The following is a 21,331-nucleotide window of genomic DNA, read 5'->3' as shown; positions in this document are numbered from 1 at the left end:
TTTTTTTTTGAGATGGAGTCTTGCTCTGTCACCCAGGCTGGAGTGCAGTGGCCGGATCTCAGCTCACTGCAAGCTCCGCCTCCCGGGTTCACACCATTCTCCTGCCTCAGCCTCCCGAGTAGCTGGGACTACAGGCGCCCGCCACCATGCCTGGCTAGTTTTTTGTATTTTTTTAGTAGAGACGGGGTTTCACCGTGTTAGCCAGGATGGTCTCGATCTCCTGACCTCGTGATCTGCCCGTCTCGGCCTCCCAAAGTGCTGGGATTACAGCCGTGAGCCACCGCGCCCGGCCAGAATCTTTTTTTAGAGACGGAATCTCCTTATGTTGCCCAGGCTGGACCCCAAACTCCTGGGCTCAAGCAATCATCCCACCTCATCCCATCCTACTCCCGAGTAGGGGGAACTATAGGTGTGAACCTCTATGCCGTAGAAATCTTGTGTTTTAATCCCATTGAGTTACTCCAAATTCAGGTGGGTATATTGAAAATACTGGAGATGAGGTCTGGGGTCTAATTCTGGCTCTGCAAGGCAAAGTCTAGCTCTGACACCCAGGCTGGAATGTAGTGGTATGATCATGGCTTACTGCAGCCTCAACCTTCCAGGCTCAAGCGATCCTCCCACCTCAGCCTCCCAAGTAGCTAGGACTACAGACATGTGTCACCATGCTTAGCTAATATTTTTATTATTTTTTTGTAGAGATAGGGTCTCACTATGTTGCCCAGGCTGGTCTCAAACTCCTGGTCTCAAGCAATCCTTCCACCTCAGCCTCTCAAAGTGGTATGACTGCAGGCATGAGCCACTGCATCTGGCTGCCACACAGCTGTTTGAGGCAAGCAAATTAAACACTATATAAATGTTAATCTCAAAATAGTTTAATATCGACATCCTAGGAGTTAAAAAACTGCCACTTTAAGTCTTCTTTTCAATATGGTAGGTACCCTAAATTATACTTTAAAAAATGGTACTTAAAACTGTTTTCTTGGTTGGGTGTGGTGGCTCACGCCTGTAATCCCAGCACTTTGGGAGGCCGAGGCAGGTGGATCATCTGAGGTCAGGAGTTCAAGACCAGCATGGCCAAGATGGAGAAACCCCATGTCTACTAAAAATACAAAAATTAGCTGGGCGAGGTGGCACACCCCTGTAATCCCAGCTACTTCAGAGGCTGAGAGCCACAAGAATCACTTGAACCTGGGAGGCACAGGTTGTTGTGAGCCAAGATCACACCACCCAGCCTGGGTAACAGAGAGAGGCTGCTTCAAAAACAAAAAACAAACAAAAAACCCAAAAGCTATTTTCTTTTTTTTTTTTTTTTGAGATGGAATCTCGGTCTGTCACCCAGGTCACAGTGCAGTGGCCTGATCTTGGCTCACTGCAACCTTCGCCTCCCAGGTTCAAGTAATTCTCCTGCCTATGCCTCCTGAGTAGCTGGAATTACAGGCACCCACCGCCTGGCTAATTTTTGTATTTTTATTATGTATTTATTTAATTTTATTTTGAGATGTAGTCTCGCTCTGTTGCCCAGGCTGGAGTGCAGTGGCACAATCTCAGCTCACTGCAAGCTCCGCCTCCCAGGTTCACGCCATTCTCCTGCTTCAGCCTCCCAAGTAGCTCGGACTATAGGTGCCCGCCACCATGCCCGGCTAACTTTTTGTATTTTTAGTAGAGATGGGGTTTCACCGTGTATTTTTAGTAGAGATGGGGTTTCACCACGTTGGTCAGGCTAGTCTCAAACTCCTGACCTCAGATGATCTGCCTGCCTCAGCCTCCCAAAGTGCTGGGATTACAGGTTGAGCCATCACGCTTGGCCATATTTTCTTTTTAAATTAAAAAACATAAATCCCAGCCCCTAAGCATTTCCCCCTCTGAATTAGTCTTCTGACAAAAAAAAGTCACAGGGTTTTAAATAGGACTTGATTTGATGGTTTACTGCCCCCATACAGGGCTAAAATGTGATTTTTCAAATCTAGGGAGATAAGCCCAGATAAGATTACCTTTTGAGGCTTTGTGCAAGACCCAAGGGAACTGCTTACATTTCTGGCTCCATGTATCGGAGCTGTAGTTATGCAGACCACAAGGTATAAATAAAACTTAAAAACTTGGATCAGTCAGAATTTCAACTAGAATAATCTCACACCCAGAACACAATAGGCCACTTCACTCTGGGCAGACAGGAGGCAAGCCAATTAGCCTAGGGGGTTTATGTCTTTTTTTTTTTTGACGGAGTCTCACTCTGTTACCCAGGCTGGAGTGCAATGGCACGATCTCAGCTCACTGCAACCTCCACCTCCCGGGTTCAAGCGATTCTCCTGCCTCAGCTTCCCAAGTAGCTGGGATTACAGGTGCCCGCCACCACACCCAGCTAATTTTTCCATTTTTACTAGAGACAGGGTTTCACCATGTTGGCCAGGCTGGTCTTGAACTCCTGACCTCAGGTGATCCACTGACCTCAGCCTCCCAAAGTGCTGGGGTTACAGACGCGAGCCATCACACCCGGACGAGGGTTTGTATCTTTATCAGATGGTACACTCTTACCATCTGAGTGGTAATCCCATTTTTGTAACCCCAACATTCAGCACACTGCCTAAGGTTCAGTAATTATCCAACAGTCACTCAACAGAGTTTATCTTCATGGGAATAAAATTGCTTTAAAAAACTGGACAGACACTGTGTACTAAAATTACTTTATTACAGTTGATTTTTTTAAACATTTCCTTTGCTATGATACAAAGGATACTTACAAACAAAATATTACATATGACCTTGTTTTCGCTCTTATGTTCTGACAACTTGGTAACAGCTTTAAATGCACGATCTATACAATTAATACAGGTTATATATGAACTATAAGGTATGCTGAACCAGAAGAATACTGACAATATACTGTACAATAAGCCTTACCAGTTAGTGCTGTGGACCATTTATACCAAAAGGAAAATGCACATCTGTACAGTCACCTTTACCAGCTGGTGCTGACAGAAAGGGAGAGGCTTCTTCCCCAATGCAACCCTTGATAAGCCTCCACTGTGAGCGTCTGTTTGGTCCAAAAATCGAGAGGACAGTGTGTATTTAAAATTAGTTATTGGTAAAGTGGTAGAACATCACACTTTCAACATGATACTCTCTCAAAAAAATATCAGTCCCAGTTTTAAAAGACCACAAGTTCTTTGTCCACTATGAAAACCCTACAGGCTCAAGGGGTTTGGGAGATGAGAAGATGAAGGCTGCCAAAAAAGGAGGCAAGAAACCAAGCCAAAATCTAGGTCTTGCAAAATCATCATTTTTCCCTTCACCAAAGGGAACTAGAAATGTACAAATTCATTGATGAACCTCAATGATAGCATATCAGTTAGCTGATAACCCTCATTTTATCTGGACCCCTGACTTGTGGGAATAACTGAAGTACATTGTGGATAACAGATACCACTTTTAGAAAAGAACCTCTTGCTTAGTTAACATATTCCCTTTAGCCACCAGAGCTGGTCCTGGGCTATTACAGGTGTGCATTCATCTCTCAATGGTCTACTCAGAAATGATAAGGTTACAGCTTTTTTTCTTTTCTTTTTTTTTTTTTTTTTTTTAAATAAAAAAGCAATTGACTGAAGCATTTTCTTTTTTTAGGTAAATAGCAAAAATAAAAATAAAAACCAACCCTGGCATTTGCACAAATAATGCAAATGGAGTGATATGGCCTTTAAGGAAGGGGTTAGTAGAAAGGAAGACGGAAGTGAAGAAAATCCAGAGAAAATGATGTACTAATTTCTTTCTTTTAAAAAATTTCTACATGTGCAAAAAAAAATCATGCTGTTTGAGGAAAACAAAGGGAAATGAGTACATAAAACTAAAAACATAAATACGTTTGGGTGACTGGTAAAAGTAGAAACCAACCTGGGTTACAAAAAGGATTATACATTCAAGATGCTCTTAAACCCAGTGGGATAACTTATGTTAAAACTGTGTTAATAGTTACGTTAGAAATCTCAAGTTTGTTTTTAAATCTTCACAATACAAGCAAAGCTGTTTTAAAATATACACTATACATATTTCTCATAGTCTCTTCAACCTCATTAATGCGCATTAGGCTTTTTCATATACTAAAACAAGGGGGTTCTGAAAGCTAATTTGCTCATAGTAACCCATCCATTATTTAAATGGTTGTCTTAAGTTTTAAGTGGGCTAAAAAACTTTAGCAGACTTACATAAATAGGATTTAGCAACACAAGTGTTAATTTAAAAAACTCTAAAGCATTTACAAATTATCAGATTGGAACAGTCCGGGGAAGTTATGTGCAGTATACTTTAAATGTTATTTACATCCAACCATTGCTTTTGTAAAAATTTCCCAAAAAAAAAAAAAAAAAAAAGATTTGGAGAATTAACCTGTTCTAGCAGAGAAGGATTGAAAAAGGAAAGGTAAAATGGGAACAAAATTATCTTCTAATAGAAACCCCACACACACATCCTTCTCTTTTCTTGGATTTTACTCAATGAAACCACCTTCAACTCCTAATAGGCTCATATATAAGGTGTCAAGGTGTGATAAAATACCTTTGCAGATAAATTACTGGCCTTAAGAGGACTTTTTTTTTGTTTGTTTGAAATGTTTTCCCACCTTGTGTCTCTGGCTTGGATTATTCTTGGACGCATGTAATTAATTGGAGGGGCACTCCTAAGTAGGCACAATTCCCATTTAATGTGGAATAAAAGGCATAAAATGCTGTTATGAAGAAGGGTGGTGGTTTCTTTGATATTGTGAAATGCAAAGAAGGACAGCAGCACATTTGGAATGGGAACCAAAAGAGAGCTGTCTGGCAATACACCAGGACAGCCAACATCTTGATAAGTTATATATACACTTGTCTATGACAAAGGAAAAAGGGTTGGAAGGGTTCCAATAGCCTCTGGGTTTTTGGATATGTGCCAAACAGTCACATAGACCACCCAGAATCAGCAAATGTTGGGCAGTTACCTCCTTTAAAGTCACATAATTCACTCCATGACCATGTGCAATTTATGGTAACTATGTTCATGCCCAGGCAATGTATTTGGGGCTCAGAAAAAGCAAAATGTGCCACTGAGAGAATCCTGTTCCCTATATAACTGGTCTTCATGCTTTCAAGTGGCCCTAATACACCTTGGATACTAAGCCAAGCCATGCAAAAGCAAAGAGCACACACTTTTCATTAACACTGGTATCTCATTTCTAAACCACTGACCTCAGAGTTGCCATAGAAACATATTAACACGAGTACTGAAAGCATACAACTGAGAGTTCATGGATTTCTAAGAAATGCATTTCCCTCGTCTATGTTCATCAGCCTTTAATACTTTGGCTACAAGGCATATCAGAGAAAGGGAGGTTAAATTGGGTAATGACAAAAGAACATACGTAATGTTCCAGAAATGGGATCAATGTGCCAGCAATAAGCATAGTTCATTTCATTTGAAAATTCAGTTAAAGAGCCCAATAAACAATTCCAAACCATTTTATCACCTGCATAATTTACATAAACATTAAAACACTTGCACTTTATAGACAAAACACACTTTTGTAAACATGGCCACTGGGGGAGAGAGGCTCCCTACCTCATTCATGATTGAGGACATGTGATCATTTATATTAAATAAAGTTATTTCACTGCAAAAGATCTCAAACCTGACCAATGATTAAGCTTTATTTCCCCCCGTTTAACAACATTTAAGTATTAATTCTAAAAATGTCACCTAGGATGGTTTCAGGGTTAGATGCTAGGACCACAACTGGTAATGACAGCAACTTCTCTCTAGCTGGCACAGACCTATAAACTTTAGTACAAAAACAAAAAAATACAGAAACTAGGTCAATTTGTTAGCTACATATTTACAGATAATTACATGATTTTTCACTCACAAGTGCTAAATACTTTGAGTGAAACAAAACTGTGCAGGTTGAATTACCCGTACTTTGGGGGGAATTCTGGGCATCAAGATACCCTTTTTCATTCATTCAAAAGTCTCATCTTCTCTCCACTTTTTCATGACAAACTACCTACAGATGTTCAGATTAGTATATCCAGTGGGCATCCTGGTGTTTCAGTGAGGATTAACCTTTTTCTCTACTTAAAGAATTCCTTGTATATTTAAAAACAAAACAATACAATACAATCACACAGACATATATACAAAAAAAAAAACAAAAAACAAACCAAAAAACCTCTGAAACTTCAAAAAGTTTAGATTGCTGGGAAACAGTTAACAGTGACGGTGACATAGTAAATGGCTCCCCAGTTTTAATTCTCTGCCTTTATTTTCTTTAAAGGATATCTATCTTTGGGTGGGTAGGAAGTGCAAGTTTAAGAAACCCACAACAGGCAGATAAGGTGCATGCTAATTTATATATTTCTTATGATTTAAAGACTACTATTAAGCCAGATGGAGTCTCTTCCCTTGTATGAGTGAAATTTTGGAAATCTGAATACAAACAAGGAGGAAAACATTAGTCAACATGACTTTAAAGGAACTACCAGAATTCAGCAGAAAATATAAAAGTACAATAAAGGAAGAGTTCTCAGCTTCACTTTCTTTTTCTAGACAGTGTTTAATAAAACTTACTTCTTTACAAATTAATAGTCATTTCCAATGCAGACCTATTGTAGTGATTTCATAAAAGTGCAGACAACATAACCAGACACAGCAAAACAGACTTCAATCAGTAGTCCTTGCATATAAGAGGCAAGTCTGCTAAGTGTACAGCCAACTCTTCATCCTTGAAGGAATCTGAGGATGGGAAATTTCCAGTTCTTAAAAACTAAGAGTGAGTGAGTCTCTTTTAAAAGGCAATGCTACAACCTGGTTGTGGGCACTATCATGTTAGATGGGGGAAAACAAAATAGAGAATTTGTTTTTCTTCAATAATGGTCTGCATTTTGGTAAACAGCTCAAAGATGACAGCCCAAGTTTTGACACTGCTCTTAGAGAAGGCTCTTTTCTATCTAAGACAAGAGAATATCTTCTTCCATCATTATAGGAGATTCACACTTATATACCTTAAACATACTATTTTTTGACTTGAATACACAAGACACTTCACATTGTGAGCATAGGACAAAATGCAGGGCCATTTAAACCTCCAAGGAAAAAGTTAATGTGTTGGGGCAAATCTCTACTTGAATAGTAGTGGCTCAGAAGTGGTGGAAGGTGCACAAAGAACTTACTATTAGAGCAAGCAAGAAGAGGCAGGTAAAGGGAGAAAGCCCCTCACCCAATACCAAATCCTTCTCTCCCAGTGGCCATTTCCTGTTGATGTTACAGTTTAGGAGAATCTTAGATGTTTTAGCAGTAATTCCTTTCTTGGCTGTTTTGATCCTCAGCAAAGTATATAATTATTAGTATTAATGGAGTAAAAAAAGTAAGAGGATCAATGGTATCACTACTAAGAAATACATACAGAAAGCACATGAAGATTGTGTGATGTATTGTTTTTTTTTTTTTTTAATCATCTTTGCAGAGGAATCACCACCAGTGTTCTTACTTTCCATGGTTCATCTCTCTCTGCATTACTTATCTTTTATTGCATCACAACACAAACTCACAGAAACACTAACCGGCTCCTTCCCCAGCACCATTTTACTGCATTGCAACTTATGATTCCAAATTTTATTTAACGTCCTCTCCACTCACACAAATGCCAAGAGGGGATTAAAAAGGAAAAGACTGCATCTAATGACGACCTTCTCATAAATATCAACGCAGAGTACTCATTCTTAAGAAACACATGCATTCTTGCCTTAACTGAGGACTGAAATAACAAAACCAAACAAAAATAACAGAACTTTAAGTGCCCTGATGGAAATGTACAGTATGAGTTACATCCATCCATCTATCTATACACACACTTATATGTATATACAATATATACATACAAATGATAATAGCTGTGCCAAAAATGTGCATATTTAACACAGTTTTAAAAAGCCAGTAGATCATGGTATAATACAATTTATTTCCACTAGTGAATGGCACAAATGGAGAAATGCAAAGGAGGTGTTTCAAGTACAATGAAGTCATTTTTCACAGGTGAAAATAAATAGTATTATTCCAGTGTCCAACACAATGTATTCTATAAAAGTTTAAAATGCCAGACATTTAGTATTTACAGAAATAGAAAGTCACTAAAGTCTGCTTTATGGTCTGAAAAAGACACTCATAGAGTTTTCAATTTTTGAAAAGGGGGTGAGAAAAAAACTGGTGGAGGTGGGAGGGAGTGTCCAGGATAGTTTCTTTAGTGTACTGAATGTTTGCCTGATGTCTAAGGCAACCAAATATCATAATGACTATGCTAAAATGTTCCATTTACCAACAAATCCTTGACCTAGAGTACTAAGCATATTACACCAGTGTGTGTGGCTTCAAATGTAAGACTCTTTATCTGTAGGTATTGAAATGGCAAATAAGAATTGCAGCTCTGAAAATATAATATAAACACATTTTTCAGATAACATTATACAAACAAAAATACTTCTGGATACTAGAATTTGGGGTTTGAGCTGACTTCAATAAGGGGAGGAAAAAATATGTGCAAAGGGAAGGGAGCTCAATTTGGAATAATATATTTCAAAGTATGTGGCTTTGCATTTTTAAAATGCTAACCAAAAAAATGGGAGATTAGAGTGACACCAAGGAACTTTTTACAGCCAGCCTCTGGATACCAGATATAGCATTTACAACTTCTTGATATGCTACACAAATTTTCCACACTTTTAATTTTCTTAAAGACATATATAGTGAGTGAACACCAACACTGGGAAGGAGGTAGTGTTAATTTGATCAAATATTGATATTTGCCCACTGATTCCCCAGAAAGTGCTTGCTCTTTCCCTAGGATATCTCAAAACCTTTCCAATTTTTCTGCTACAAGCTTTACTCTGTGATGGTTCCTACCATGTATGAGATTCCTCAGAAGCTAGATCTCACAAACATATACAAACCAATTAATTTGAATCATTTTTGTAAACTATATATATACTTTAAAATTAACTTAATGGTAAAATCCAGGCAGAGTCATGATCTACATGAAAAACAGGTGGCCAAATAATTACATTAGATAAAAAACCCTACTGGAGATCTGAATGGACTCAGTAACTCAATTTGACTTAAATTTAAGTCCACAACTGGACTTTAAAATGTACCACCAGTAGTATTTTGGGTTTGAAAGAGTTTTGTATGCAAAACTAATCTGCTTCCCTATTCCACCCATCCAGTAGTACAGAGCAGCCAGATCTATGAATAATTTTTAAGGGTATCAAATTATATTTTTGATATTTTATTAAATTCTAAAGCTCTCTCTTATCATTTTACACCAAATACGCAGATTTCTCAATTTGTTGGAAACACTATAATACCTGAATGCAAAAAAGATACTGAGACAACCAAAAGCCCCTTTCACTGATATTTTAAGTACATGTCATATTTACCTAAAAACTGGTGACCTGGAGCATGGCCGAAAGGACAACACATAAGAGTGCTTCTTGAAACACTGCCTAAAATTTTGTGTGAACTCTATGGTGATCTTGGTTTTAAAAACATTTACATTAAAACATTAATTTCCTTCCAGTTTCCTGAATCTCAGAAACTCCTACAGGCGAGGATTCATGGCAACTCGACTGACATACCTGGGGAAGACTTACAATTTGGTTGAGAAAACCAGGATTTCAACAGCGATAGATTGATTACTATTTGGTCATTAGTTTGGTCTAGGCAAAGAGTGCCACTGAGAGGGACTTAAGAGAGTTCTACCTTGGAGCCCCCTGACTATAGGAGAAGCAGGATCCAGAGTTAGCAGCAAGGATTCTTCAAGACAACTTGGAAGGGAGCAGGACAGTAACTTGTAAGAAACTCTGATTTGTCATTGAAAAGGATATTTTTCTTCAAGTCATACTCACAGCTTCCTACCCACCTCCAACTCAATTTCTATACAAAAAATGGAAAACCAAGAAAACAACTGACTTTTTAGCATTGGGTTCATCCTTCATTGTACAACAAAACAAAACAGAACAAAACAAAACAAAAAACAAAACAAAACATGTGCCCCCTGAAAAAGAGTTAGCTTTCGTCAAGAGATTCCCTGACCACTATAACTTACTTTTACTTTTTTTTTCTTAATTGGCCAAACTTCCTAGTTCCTTTTCAGTAGTACTTTAGCACTGAGGCTTGAGACTTGTGGAAGTGGTGTTTCCTATTGTGTGATGTTAACTTGATGCCAAATGGCCACTAAGCCTCAACGAACTAGAAGTTTGTAAAGTACTGCAGCAATGAAAACAGCAATTAAAAATAGAGGACCTGCACATGCAGCAAAATCTACAGTGGTGATGAGGATTAGTCAGCAGCTGGTAAAGTCATTGGCTCAGTGACTCCTGGTTCACTGTGGCAACTAAACATTTAAATAATTGGCTATTCTACTTGTAAACAGAAAATCACATAAGCCAAAAGGAGATAATAATTATGTCTATGTAGTGTGATGAGAATTTCAATAGGTGGCAATTTGCAAATATGGCATCATTCAAATACCTCTGGCATTTGATTTGTATTGGCTATATGTCTTTTTGTACAAACAAAATAAAAGTACTGTTTGGGGTCTTGGGCATTATAGAGCTTAGCTAGGATGAGATATCACAGTATAAGCAACAAAACATCAGGACATGTAAGCTTCACCTCACTCTGCTGCGGGACATACCCACCATATGAACTTTCTGGGCCCCTCTCACCCTTCTGGTCTTCCCCATTGAAGGCTCACAGATTTGTTAATGCAATCCACACAACTTGTGATCTCCTTAAGTACCCCCATCTTATCGTAATACAAAGAAGGCACAACTGAATGGACAAAAATCACTCACAAGCCTATGAAGCATTCAGGAAAAAAAAAAAACTAGGTTGTTTTCTACTCTCTGAAAAAGTCAATGCAGTCGTTTAGTGTTCATGGATTTCTACACTTGATCTTAGCCAAAAGGCCGAGAAGCAATGTGTTCATGGATTTCTGCTTCCTTTTTTTAGTCCAAATGAGGCTGAGAAGTCAGATCAATTTAATAACAAATAAATATATTAGTGAGGGGATGCAGGTGTGTACCAGTAATAACTTATTTCAACATATGCTGCCTGCTGTGAGTGGCTCATAAGAATTTGGGATATGGGATAAAAAGGCTTTACATCTTTTCAGAAACTTCTTACGATACAGACACCCAAAAGTGATAACTGAAGCCACTTTGCTGTGTTTTATTTTTGCCGTGTTCAGAAAAATCCCCTATCTAGCCAATTATTTCCACCACATGCATAATATATGTGTATATATGTATATATATACACACACACATACACATTTATTTTTAATATCAACTCCACTTTTCAAAATTTCCCCAAAAGTTAAAAAAACAAACAAACCCGGCAGCCAAGTACTATGACATCCCAATTAGTAAACACAAAACAGAACGCTTTACAAAAATGAATAAAATATACCATATGCACTCAGCTTCCACACTGTAGTACCCAAGTGAGGAGGCTGCTGTGACGATGTCTGTAGGCAGTTTCTTTTGGCAGACAGCTCCAGAGGAATTGCCACTCTCAATTATTAAGTTATGTATAAGACATGTGTGACCCATTGGATATTTGTGAAGTGACACTCGTGCTTCTGCTCATGCCCTGCTCCGTCCGTCCCCCAGAAGCTGTCCGCCTCAGAGCCTGGGGGCTATTGCGGACTCCCATGCTGCTACCTCGAGGTACCCCTTGCATTGGCCCTGAGGGGTGACCCCATGGCTGGGGTCCACCTTGCATTGGATGGCCCCAAGCTTGTGGTGGGCCACCCATGGGATGACCCCAGTGAGGTCCTGGACCCCCAGTAGGGTTGTGTGACCAACCAGAAGCTCCTGGGTAGCTGTGGCTGAATGCCTCAGGGGAGAGATTAGAAAGGACCATATTACTAAAACCTAATCTCATGCTTTCAGAGTCAAAAGCTTCAATTTCTCTGGCTTGACGTTCCAACAGGCTTCGTATTCGTTCTGTGCGCTCATTCTGCAAAGCCAACATCTCTTCTTCAATCTGTTGGAGATTGGACGAAGGAAGAAAAATGAAAGCCAATTTATTTTTTTTAAGTCTATAAATAAAGGAAGTAATAATCATTCAGCTTTGAAGTGGCTATTTTATGGATGTACATTTATCCATGAGTTTCAAATTTTATTTAAATTTTTCCTAAAAAATTTTTAAAGTTTTTATATATTCAGGGGGTACAACTGCAGATTTTTTTACATGCATGTATTGCGTAGTGGTGAAGTCTGGGCTTTTAGTGCACCCATAACTTGAATAGGGAACACTATACCCAACAGGTAATTTTTCATCCCTCACTCATCTCCCACCCTCCCACCTTCTGTAGTCTCTAGTGTCTATTATTTGACGCTATGGATATACATTTAAAAATCAAGGCCGGGCGCGGTGGCTCACGCTGGTAATCCCAGCACTTTGGGAGGCTGATGCAGGTGGATCCTGAGGTCAGGAGATAGAGATCATTCTGGCTAACATGGTGAAACCCCATGTCTACTAAAAATACAAAAAATTAGCCAGGCATGGTGGTGGCAGGCCCCTGTAGTCCCAGCTACTCGGGAGGCTGAGGCAGGAGAATGGTGTGAACCTGGGAGGTGGACGTTGCAGTGAGCTGAGATCATGCCACTGCACTCCAGCCTTGGCGACAGTGTGAGACTCCATCTCACAAAAAAATAAAAAACAAAAAATAAATAAAAATAAAAAGAGATGTCCCTTAGGAATCAGGGAATCAGTATAATTTATATTTTTTAAATGTGTAAAATCAAGTTGTTTTTTTTTTTTCCAAGACGGAGTCTTGCTCTGTTGCCCAGGCTGGAGTGGAATGTCACTGTCTCAGCTCACTGCAACCTCTGCATCCTGGGTTCAAGCGATTCTCTAGCCTCAGCCTCCCGAGTAGCTGGGATTACAGGCATGTGCCACCACATCCAGCTAATTTTTGTATTTTTAGTAGAGACGGGGTTTCACCATGTTGGCAAGGCTGATCTTGAACTGCTGACCTCAGATGATCCTCCCACTTCAGCCTCCCAAAGTGCTGGGATTGGGGATTTGCGATAATAGGGGAAATTTAGACATGCATTTAAAAATTATGAATTCTGTTAGATATCACAGTGGAATTATGATTCCGTTAAAGTCAAAAGTCCTATCTGGGTCAGGCGTGGTGGATCACGCCTGTAATCTCAGCACTTTGGGAGGCTGAGGCGGGTAGATCACTTGAGGTCAGAAGTTCGAGACCAGCCTGGCCAACATGGTGAAACCCCATCTCTACTAAAAATACAAAAATTAGCCGGGCGTGGTGGCACACGTCTGTAATCCCTGCTACTTGGGAGGCTGAGGCAGAAGAATCACTTGAACCTGGTAGGCAGAGGTTGCAGTGAGCAGAGATCACACCACTGCACTCCAGCCTGGGCAACAGAGTAAGACTCCATCTCAAAACAAACAAACAAACAAACAAACTGAACAAAAATTTTTTCATGGGAAGCAAATACAAATAAAAAACTGCAATAGAATGGGTTAAGATATTTGTAAGGATACTACAGAAATAAAAAATGTATCGAGGCCGGGCATGGTGGCTCATGTCTGTAATCTCAACATTTTGGGAGGCCGAGGCGGGTGGATCACTTCAGGTCAGGAGGTGAGACCAGCCTGGCCAAGATGGCGAAACCTTGTCTCTACTAAAAATACACAAATTGGCCAGGTGCGGTGGCTCACGCCTGTAATCCCAGCACTTTGGGAGGCTGAGGTGGTCAGATCACTTGAGGTTGGGAGTTCGAGACCAGCCTGACCAACATGGAGAAACCCCATCTCTAGTAAAAATACACGATTAGATGGGCATGGTGGCGCATGTGTGTAATCCCAGCTACTCGGGAGGCTGAAGCAGAATTGCTTGAACCTGGGAGGCGGAGGTTGCGGTGAGCCGAGATAGCGTCATTGCATTCAAGCGTGGGCAACAAGAGTGAAACTCCGTCTCAAGAAACAAAACAAAACAAAACAAAACAAAACCCAAAAACAAAAACCAAAATTAGCTGAGAGTGGTGACAGGTGCCTGTAATCCCATCTACTCAGGAGGCTGAGGCAGGATAATCACTTGAAACTGGGAGGTGAAGGTTGCAGTGAGCCAAGATTGGGCTACTGCACTCCAGCCTGGGGAACAGAGTGAGACTTAGTCTCAAAAAAAAAAAAAAAAAAAAGTATCGAACTTTTTTTTGCTCTATAGGGGAGGAAAAGTGGAGCAAATAAGTCTCAAAGAAGATGGTACAGACATACAGACATTTGGTATCTTTCCCTGAGAAGAATAATCTATGTTTAAGTCCTCCTTCAACCTTCATATAAAATGCCTCTCTAATGCCTTTTTAATAACATGTTTTAGAATTAACAATTTTCAAACTCTTCTTACTCCAGTCCATCCTGGCCTGTTTGTAATTTCTCACAAATATTTCTTATTTTATCATTTCTCCACGCCTTTACACATTCCTTGTGTTCCTGGTTAACCTATTCTTCCTTCAGAAAGCACTCTTTATTCCATCTCCCTGAGATTTCTTTGCCCCACTTTCCCTCCCCTATAGAGTAAATCACTCCTATACTTTTGTATTTATGCTGTACCTTATGAAATGTTATTATATCTTGCCACATTCTACTGCAATTTTTGCTTTTTTTTGAGACAGGGTCTTGCTCTGTCACCCCGGCTGGAGTCCAGTGGCACGATCTTGGCTCGCTGCAACCTCCACCTCCCAGGCTCAGGCAATCCTCCCACCTTACCCTCCTGGGTAACTGGGTATTTCTACTAAAAATACAAAAATTGGCTGGGCGTGGTGGCTCACGCCTGTAATCCCAGCACTTTGGGAGGCTGAGGTGGGCAGATCACCTGAGGTTGGGAGTTCGAGACTAGCCTGACCAACATGGAGAAACCCCATCTCTAGTAAAACTACACGATTAGACGGGCGTGGTGGCGCATGCCTGTAATCCCAGCTACTTGGGAGGCTGAAGCAGGAGAATCGCTTGAACCCGGGAGCCGGAGGTTGCAGTGAGCTAAGATAATGCCATTGCACTCCAGCCTGGGCAACAAGAGTGAAACTCTGTCTCAAAAAAACAAAAAACAAAACAAAACAAAACAAAAAAAACAGGCATGCACCACCACACCCGGCTAATTTTTTGTATTTTTGGTAGAGAAGTTTTACCATGTTGCCTAGGCTGCTCTCAAACCCCTGATCTCAAGTGATCAGGCTTCTTCTGCAATTTTTTATTTGTTTCCTATGCAAAAATATGTCTGTTTGTTGTTTTTTGAGACAGGGTCTGGTCTGTCGCCCAGGCTGGAGTGCAGTGGTGCAATCTTGGCTCACTGCAACCTCCACCTCAAAGGTTCAAGCAATCCTCCACACCCCAGCCTCCAGAGGAGCTGACAGGTGCACACCACTATACCCAACTAATTTTTGTATTTTTTTTTTTCTGTAGAGGTGGGGTTTCGCCATGTTGCCAAGGCTGGTCTCAAACTCCTGAGCACCAAGTGATCCGCTCCCCTCGGCCTTCCAAAGTGCTAGGATTACAGCATAAGCCACTGCACCTACCCCCAAATTTTAATTCTTACTTAAAAACATTACTAACCATGATGTTAATACTAAGAGAAATCTTGAGAGAAAAGTAAATGAGATGATAAAACAAGGTCATTTATACTCTGGAAATACTACTACTTTTCATATATATATATTTCACATATAATTTAACATTTATAGTTGTGTTGTTATCTAAAAATTTAATGTAAATGAAGGATGACAAATATTGAAACAAGACTTCATGTACATGTGAGGCTCATTTTGTTTGTGTCTCAACCTAAATGAACAATTTTTGGTTCACTTGGAGACTTACAACAATCTTCAAACAGAATGATTTTTCACCTAGAATCAACTAACATTCACTCCAGTTCCATTTCTATTTATTTTCAGAGATCTCCTCATCTGTATGTACAACCGGCAAGCATAAAGTGCACAAATTACAGCTTCTAGGATTTTACAAAGTTTTTGTAGAGAGGGTACAGGGTCTTAGTGATTGCTAATTGACCCCAGCCTGCCTTGTAGTCACATACTTCGCTTGAAAGGCAAAATATTAGCCATAAAAACCAAGTAACATCTTGAAGCACTATAGATGTACCATCCTTTGTTCTTTTACTCTTTTAAATACTAATTGTATGCATTTTTCCATTATGAAATGAATAAAACCATATTTAAAAAAGAAACAGAAAAAAATCAACCTATCACATTAACATAGCCACTACTAACATTACTTCAAGTAGGATTTGTCTCTTAAAATTTTGTTAAACACATCACAAACATTTTTCCTTATTAGTACTGTTTATGCAGACATCATTTAAATGACTGAGTAAAATTTTATTGTTGGCTTGGCCATATTTACTTTTTTTTTTTCAGACGGAGTCTTGCTCTGTTGCCAGGCTGGAATGCAGTGGCGTGATCTCAGCTTACTGAAACCTCTGCCTCCCAGGTTCAAGCGATTCCCCTGCCTCAGCCTCCTGAGTAGCTGGGCCATGACCAGCTAATTTTTGTATTTTTAGTAGAGATGGGGTTTCACCATTTTGGCCAGGCTGGTTTTGAACTTCTGACCTCGTGATCCACCTGCCTCAGCCTCCCCAAGTGCAGGGATTACAGGCATGAGCCACAGCGCCCAGCCATTTCTCTATTTTAAATAGGTTGTTTTAAACTACTATAAAGTTGTTATAATTAACACTTATGCAGTGTTTTTTTCTGTAATTTGGATTTCTTTTCCTTTCTGTAATTTGGATTTCTTTTCCTCAAAGTTTTAAACACTTAACATTTACAAGGCTAAATATACAACTCCAGGCCAGGCGCAGTGGCTCAGGCCTGCAATCCTAGCACTTTGGGAGGCCGAGGTGGGCAGATTGCTTGAGCCTAGGAGTTCGAGACCAGCCTGGGCAACATGGAGAAACCCCATTTCTACCCTTGCCCCCTCCAAAAAAAAAAAAAAAATCAGTGGTCATGGTGGTGCATGCCTGTAGTTGTGAGGCTGAGGTGGGAGGACTGCTTGAGCCTGGGAAATGGAGAATGCAGTGAGCTGAGATTGTACCACTGGACTCCAGCCTGGGCAATAGAGAGAGACTGCTGAAACAAACAAACAAAAAAACCAAACAAGTATACATACACGCAACTCCAAATTGCTTTCCAAGATGTATTAGCACTGTATAAAAGTGTTACTGTACCTTCACCAATGAGTCAATGAGTACTGATTTTATGCCTGCATTGTAATGGCTTTGTATTAACATGCAGTTTTTGGTTAGGATATTAAATAAGACTAAGATGCTAATTAATGCTGTTTAACTGTTAACCACCAGGTGGAGCTAAAATTACAATCACACTTTAATAGTGTCGATATTTCTCTTGTAACACCATTCTTGAAATACCATAGGGAGTTTTTCATTTAGTGATAATACTGAAGCCTAAAAGAAAACTTTAAATTTTAAATATAAAAGTTTGAATGAGACCGCCGGGCGCTGTGGCTCACGCCTGTAATCCTAGCACTTTGGAAGGTCGAGACAGGTGGGTCACGAGGTCAGGAGATCGAAACCATCCTGACTAACACGGTGAAAACCCGTCTCTACTGAAAATACAAAAAAAGCAGCTGGGTGTGGTGGTGAGCGCCTGTAGTCCCAGGTACTCGGGAGGCTGAGGCAGGAGAATGGCATAAACTCGGGAGGCGGAGCTTGCAGTGAGCGGAGATCGGGCTACTGCACTCAAGCCTGGTTGGAGCTTGCAGTGAGCGGAGATTATGCCAATGCACGCCAGTCTGGGTGACAGAGCGAGACTCCGTCTCCAAAAAAAAAGTTGGAATGAGACAGATTTAGGAAATTTGCACATGGAACAAACTATATTTTTCAAAATTTATGTTTCTATCTTTCTCATCTAATTTTTATTTACTTTTTTTGAGACACAGTCTCACTCTGTCGCCCAGGCTGGAGTGCAGTGGTGCTATCTCGGCTCACTACAAGCTGCGCCTCCCCGGTTCACGCCATTCTCCTGCCTCAGCCTCCCAAGCAGCTGGGACTATAGGTGCCCACCACCACGCTTGGCTAATTTTTTTGTATTTTTAGTAGACACAGGGTTTCACCATGTTAGCCAGGATGGTTTTGATCTCCTGACCTCGTGATCCGCCCGCCTTGGCCTCTCAAAGTGCTGGGATTACAGGCGTGAGCCACTGTGCCTGGCCTCTCATCTTATTTTTTGAGACGGAGTCTCGCTCTGTCACCCAGGCTGGAGTGCAGTGGCGCCATCTCAGCTCACTGCAACCTCTGCCTCCCAGATTCAAGGGATTCTCCTGCCTCAGCCTCCCGAGTAGATGGGATTACAGGCGCCTGCCACCACACCCGGCTAATTTTTGTATTTTCAGTAGAGATGGTATGGTGTTTCACTATGTTGGCCAGGCTGGTCTTGAACTCCTGACCACAGGCGATCTGCCCCCCTCAGCCTCCCAAAGTGCTGAGATTACAGGCATGAGCCACTGTGCCTGGCCTTAGCTTTCTCATCTTGAATAAGAAATAAAATTGAGTTAATATTTAGATGCAAATACCTCTCAAAGAAGCCAGTAATAAAGACAGCTGTGCTAGAGAAATAGTAATATCTTATATCTTATTGAGGTGATATTTTTTAAGATTTTTTTTTTTTTTTTTTTTTGAGACAGGGTATCGCTTTGTAACCCAGGCTGGAGTGCAGTGGCATGATCTCAGCTCACTGCAGCCTCTAACTCCCGGACTCAAGCGATCCTCTCACCTAAATCTCCCTAGTAGCTGGGACTATAGGAGTGTGCCACCACACTTGGCCAATTTTTGTATTTTTTGTAGAGGCAGGGTTTTGCCATGTTGCCCAGGCTGGTCTTGAATTCCTGAGCTCAAGCGATCTGCTTGCCTCCGCCTCCCAAGTGCTGGGATTATAGGCATGAGCCACAACACCTGGTTTAAAATATATTTTTTTACTTTAATAAGGCATTCTATTTTTAGCACAAGAACTATAGGAAATAGAGGAAAAATCTACAGGCCTATGGTCCAGAAACAATGACAACTTTAGGAAGATCATTAGGTAAGTATTAAATGCAATGACCGAGGGACCTAAGACTACATCAGTTGTTGGGAATTTAAGACTCAAGAGTTCTGGAATGTATCTCTGAATCCTGGATACAATTGATAATCGACCACTGTTTTATTTATTCATTTATTTTGAGACAGGATCTTGCCCTGTTGCCCAGGTTAGAGTGCAGTGGTGCAGCCATAGCTTACTGCAGCCTCAACCTTTTAGGCTCAATCCATCTTCCCGCCTCAGCCTTCCAAGTAGCTGGGACCACAGGGGCGTGCCACCGCACTCAGCTACTTTTTTTTTTTTTGTTGAGACAGAGTCTCGCTTTGTCGCCCAGACTGGAGTGCAGTGGCCGGATCTCAGCTCACTGCAAACTCCGCCTCCCGGGTTCACGCCATTCTCCTGCCTCAGCCTCCCGAGTGGCTGGGACTACAGACGCCCGCTACCGCGCCCGGCTAGTTTTTTGTATTTTTTAGTAGAGACGGGGTTTCACCGTGTTAGCCAGGATGGTCTCGATCTCCTGACCTTGTGATCCGCCCGTCTCGGCCTCCCAAAGTGCTGGGATTACAGGCTTGAGCCACCGCGCCCGGCCCTCAGCTACTTTTTAAAATTTTTTGTAGAGATAGGGTCTCCCTGTGTTGCCCAGGCTGGTCTCGAACTCCTAGGCTCAGACCATCTTCCCGCCTTGGCTTCCAAAGTGCTGGGAGGCCAAAGCCCAGCCTAATCTCCACTTCTTGCAACAAATGCCTTTCTTCTCTTTACCTTTCAAAACCTTTTTGTCCATCACCCTTTTCCCTAATACACACACACATACCTTAGTATCCCAAAGGATGGAAATTTGGGGATTCTAGTTCTATTTTCTAATATATCTGACAAGAATAATTCAGAAAAAGTAAAGATGTGCATCTAGAAACAACATTTTTTCAGCCTGACTTTTCACCTGTGTGGAACTGATTTTACCTTCTATCCCTCAGTAATCCTCTACCAATCTGTATAGCTCCAGGCCAAGGACATATGAGTAAAGTATATATTCCTGATCCTTTGTCCCTGGCTCTCTCAGGCAATTAATGCAGCTCTCTTTCTTCACTAGTTAAGTCTTTCTCCAACCTCCTTAGGTAGAGCAAGCTAGGAACACAGAAGTGAGGAACATGGATTCAGAGCTGCTACTCTCAAATTCAACTGACTGTCTTCACACACCCATATCTTTTCTCTAGCAATTACTACTTAATTATATTCCCTTGATTTCTGGAGCTCATTAATGATAAGGTTCATCAGTGAATCAGTAATTTTAAAGAAAAAACTGCTGCCATAACCAGAATTCAGGAAATGTGGTTTTGTGAAAGAAATCTAATGTGACCCCTGCCAACATGAAAATATATTTATAAAACGCTTTTGACAAAAGCTAATTTGAAAACAATGATTTTCCCTTCTATTACTTATACCTTTTGTTCTAAGAGTGCCCTCCGGAGGGAGACCCTCTGTTCAAGCTCCCGAAGCTCTCGATCATGTTGTGCCTCAGCTTGCATCTTGATTTTGCTCTGATATGCATTCAGCAGCTCCAGTTCCTGCTGCAGCTGCATCTTCAAAACCTGGCATTCTGCTTCCTGTGCTTCATCCAAACGCAGCTGAGAGAGAGAGGAAAAAAAACGAAACAGATATATCCTACTGTTAGCTATCAATGCATGACCTATGGATTCTGTCTTTTATCTTGGAGTAAACATCTCTGAAAAAGAAAGGCAGAATAACTAACAATAGTATTATGAAGATAAAGCTATCATAAGCTATTTGGAGGATGCCTGAATAACCACATTTTTCTTAAGAAAAACCTAGAATCTCTTTAGATCTCTGAATCTCTTCCTCTGTAGTGGAAATAACTATAGAACAAAGACCAGCAAACCATAGCCTATAAGCAAAGTATGGGCAGGTGCCTGTTTTTTTGTCTTTTACAGCCCATGAGCTAAGAATGATGTTTCATTTTGAAAGGGTTACATCTTAAGCGGTCATGTAAGTACCCACATAATAGCCTTAGTTTTGCCTCCTGTCTAAAAAGTCTTATCTGGCCCCACCCCCTTTTTTTTTTTTAGACAGAGTCTCATTTAATTGCCCAGTCCGAGTGCAACGGCGCAATCTTGGCTCACTGCAACCTCTGCCCCCCGGGTTCAGGTGATTCTCCCGCCTCAGCC

The 21,331-nt window shown here is 40.8% G+C and overlaps 1 protein-coding gene, 1 long non-coding RNA gene and 1 other non-coding gene across 4 annotated transcripts in view; 1 reads left to right on the top strand and 2 right to left on the bottom strand.

Moving 5' to 3' along the window:
* Positions 1 to 2,664: 2,664 nt before the first annotated feature.
* TAOK1 (TAO kinase 1) overlaps positions 2,665 to 21,331 on the bottom strand; it is a 172,736-nt gene continuing 154,069 nt past the window's right edge. Inside the window, exons 20-21 of one of the 2 annotated variants that reach the window (XM_025361611.1) lie at positions 20,591 to 20,773; positions 2,665 to 12,063 (exon numbers count right to left, since the gene is read on the bottom strand). In XM_025361611.1, coding sequence (XP_025217396.1) covers positions 11,602 to 12,063; positions 20,591 to 20,773 — 645 coding nt within the window. In that variant the 3' untranslated portion in view covers positions 2,665 to 11,601. The remainder of the gene's footprint in view (positions 12,064 to 20,590; positions 20,774 to 21,331) is intronic. The other variant, XM_025361612.1, reaches the window with a different exon arrangement.
* On the bottom strand, positions 10,805 to 10,994 carry LOC112610522. Its single transcript, XR_003116407.1, has one exon. It is a non-coding gene; the product is annotated as a U2 spliceosomal RNA (small nuclear RNA).
* Positions 19,082 to 20,786, top strand: LOC112609151. The gene is made up of 2 exons (XR_003116171.1): positions 19,082 to 19,154; positions 20,604 to 20,786. It is a non-coding gene; the product is annotated as an uncharacterized LOC112609151 (long non-coding RNA).

The sequence above is a fragment of the Theropithecus gelada genome, chromosome 16, assembly GCF_003255815.1.
Source record: "Theropithecus gelada isolate Dixy chromosome 16, Tgel_1.0, whole genome shotgun sequence".
In the NCBI taxonomy this organism is placed as follows: domain Eukaryota; kingdom Metazoa; phylum Chordata; class Mammalia; order Primates; family Cercopithecidae; genus Theropithecus; species Theropithecus gelada.
This window is presented reverse-complemented; position numbering and strand designations above follow the sequence as displayed.